This window comes from Aplysia californica, unplaced genomic scaffold (genome assembly GCF_000002075.1).
Source record: "Aplysia californica isolate F4 #8 unplaced genomic scaffold, AplCal3.0 scaffold02823, whole genome shotgun sequence".
NCBI classification, from domain to species: Eukaryota; Metazoa; Mollusca; class Gastropoda; order Aplysiida; family Aplysiidae; genus Aplysia; species Aplysia californica.
The window spans coordinates 2,370-4,859 of NW_004800093.1; the positions used below are offsets into that span (position 1 = coordinate 2,370).

The 2,490-nt window shown below is 43.1% G+C and overlaps 1 protein-coding gene across 1 annotated transcript in view; it reads right to left on the bottom strand.

The window, feature by feature from the left end:
• LOC101854068 (cholinesterase-like) overlaps nt 1-2,490 on the bottom strand; it is a 4,173-nt gene that overhangs the window by 1,405 nt on the left and 278 nt on the right. The window contains exons 2-3 of the mRNA XM_035973758.1: nt 2,179-2,352; nt 883-1,107 (exon numbers count right to left, since the gene is read on the bottom strand). Of these exons, the coding sequence (XP_035829651.1) occupies nt 883-1,107; nt 2,179-2,352 (399 nt within the window). The remainder of the gene's footprint in view (nt 1-882; nt 1,108-2,178; nt 2,353-2,490) is intronic.

Below are 2,490 nucleotides of genomic sequence, written 5' to 3' on the forward strand. Positions count from 1 at the left end.
GGCAGTTCTCTTTATCCAAACCAAACAAACACACCAAAAACATTAGCGACAGCAACATTGCCAAAACCTCACCATCGTGAACCACAACAAGTACACTGCGAAAACAAGCCCCCCCTCCCCAAATAAAAACTTCTCACCTCATACCTATCACACACACACACACACACACACACACACACACACACAAACACACACACACACACACACACACACACACACACACACACACACAAATTATGTTTCGTGTACGACCCACTAAAACCAAACAGCTTTATATTTGAGTCAAATTTGCCAGACAATGACAGTTGCTCGTAGTCAACACACTTTTAAACGCTGGGTCACCATTACTACTCTACATTAGTTTCACATCAACATCGATACGATGATTTTGCCTTACACCTCCTTTTCTAATGTTGGAACTTGTCTTTAAAAAAAAACCCAAAACAAAAACAAAAAACATCCATCAACCCAAATCTACAAGACCTAAGAATGATGTAAAATACCAATCATAATAATGGATAAAAATGTATCATTATGTTGGTTACGTAACTAAAATGCCAACTCAGGCTCGAAATCTAGAAAAAAATGCACACAGAAGACCAGCAGCAAAAAGCTTAAAGAATGAGGAGTGACATCTGGAGAGAGTGAGAGAGAGAGAGAGAGAGAGAGAGAGAGAGAGAGAGAGAGAGAGAGAGAGAGGGGCTGCGGGGGGCTGCGAGAGAGAGAGATGTTGTATGAGTGTAATAATATGTGTGTATACATATAAAAGAAACCTAGAGGGAAAAAAACCCCCAATAAACAAAAGAGTGAAACTGGTATTTCAAAAGGACAGAGGCAACCAAGTAATTACGACCAATCAACGATTCAAACAACCACTTCTACCTGGCGACGAGCGAGAAGCTCTGCTGGATGGTCTGTGAGGAAAGTACCGTCCACCACGGGCCCGATCGGCACGTCAAAGAAGGAAGAGATCAAGTCCCATTGCTTCGTCACAAGCTCTAGTGGGTCAGCTGACCTGAGACAGTCCATCATCCCGGCGTGGCTTGACGTCGGGCAGGAAACACTCCTCGCCAGCTTTTTGGAGCGGTCCATTGCCAAAACCCTGTCCTGTTGTAATGACGTCGCATAAGATAAGATTATTATTATGATGGAGAAAGATCTTGTCAATGTGTTAGTGTTTAGGCCCTTAATTAGCTGCTTGCATGTATTGTAGGCCTCCCGAGAAGCCGAGGATGTTTCTCAGTGCTCTAGGGTCTGCCTGGGCACGGTAATAATATCACCATCACCTAAACAAAGAAAGCCACAACCACCACTATCACTGCCACCATCAACACAATAAAGACACCCCCACCACACCGTCATCATTTCCTAAACAGTATTCAAAGGGACTCAATCTGGAGTTTTATTTTAAGAGACAGTACATCCACTTTCGTCAAATGTTCAGGAGAGCCCCCCCCCCCACACACACACACACACACGCGCACACAAAAACAAACAAACACACACACATATTTTTGCCCCACAACAATCAGACGCTCTGAATATATTCTTCAAAACAATTTCCTCGTCTTATTTCTTCAGCTATCGGCACAGTGTTTTTAAACTATCAAATGGAATCAATAACTCTATTTCGTCCAAAACTGGATATTACACTGTCTGTTAAGATAAAACTCCAACAATACTCAAAGAGCCGAGAGGAGTGGGTTTTTTAGTCATCTGTCAGAGGCGATCTAACGGATTACAAATCTACGGGAGCAGAAGAATCATCATTATCAGTAAGTACCAGATTTGCGGCACACATCGGCTATCACGGTTCTCAATTCATTCCTTTGCAGCTACTTTACCCTGTTCGTTCCCCGTTATTAATTTGTTTAGGTTCTCTAGTAGATTGCACTTGGCCTAGATCTACCCCGGCCTTGCTTACCTTCAATTTTGCAAATTCAAGTCCTTTATGTCCATTCAGGTGTCCCAAAACTGCATTTGTCATTTCATGATTGTTTTTTAACAGTGAGCGTCCCACGCGGGCTTTATCATCCACTACCTCATTTGATTTCTTTTCTTTCCTCGATATTCTCAGCAGCCTCATAAAAACCCACATTTCTTTTGCTTCTATTCTATTTTCACTGTCTTTAGCGATTGTCCAGCAGCAGAAGAATCCTCTGCCGAACCAAATCTCACCTGTACACCCCAGGAGACGGTCGGCGAGCCGCTCATCATAATGGCGTTGTTGATGAGGTGCATGGAGCGAGGGGACAGGAGGTGGTAGCCCACGCTTACGGCTCCTGCACTCTCGCCGAAGATGGTGATCTTGGACGGATCGCCACCCATCAGCTCTGCATTGTCGTGAACCCACTAAGAAAGATAATAACAATAACAATAGTAATAATAATAGTGATGATGATGATGATGATGATGATGATGATGATGATGATGATGATGATGATGATGATGATGATGATGATGATGATGAGGATGATGATGACGATGATG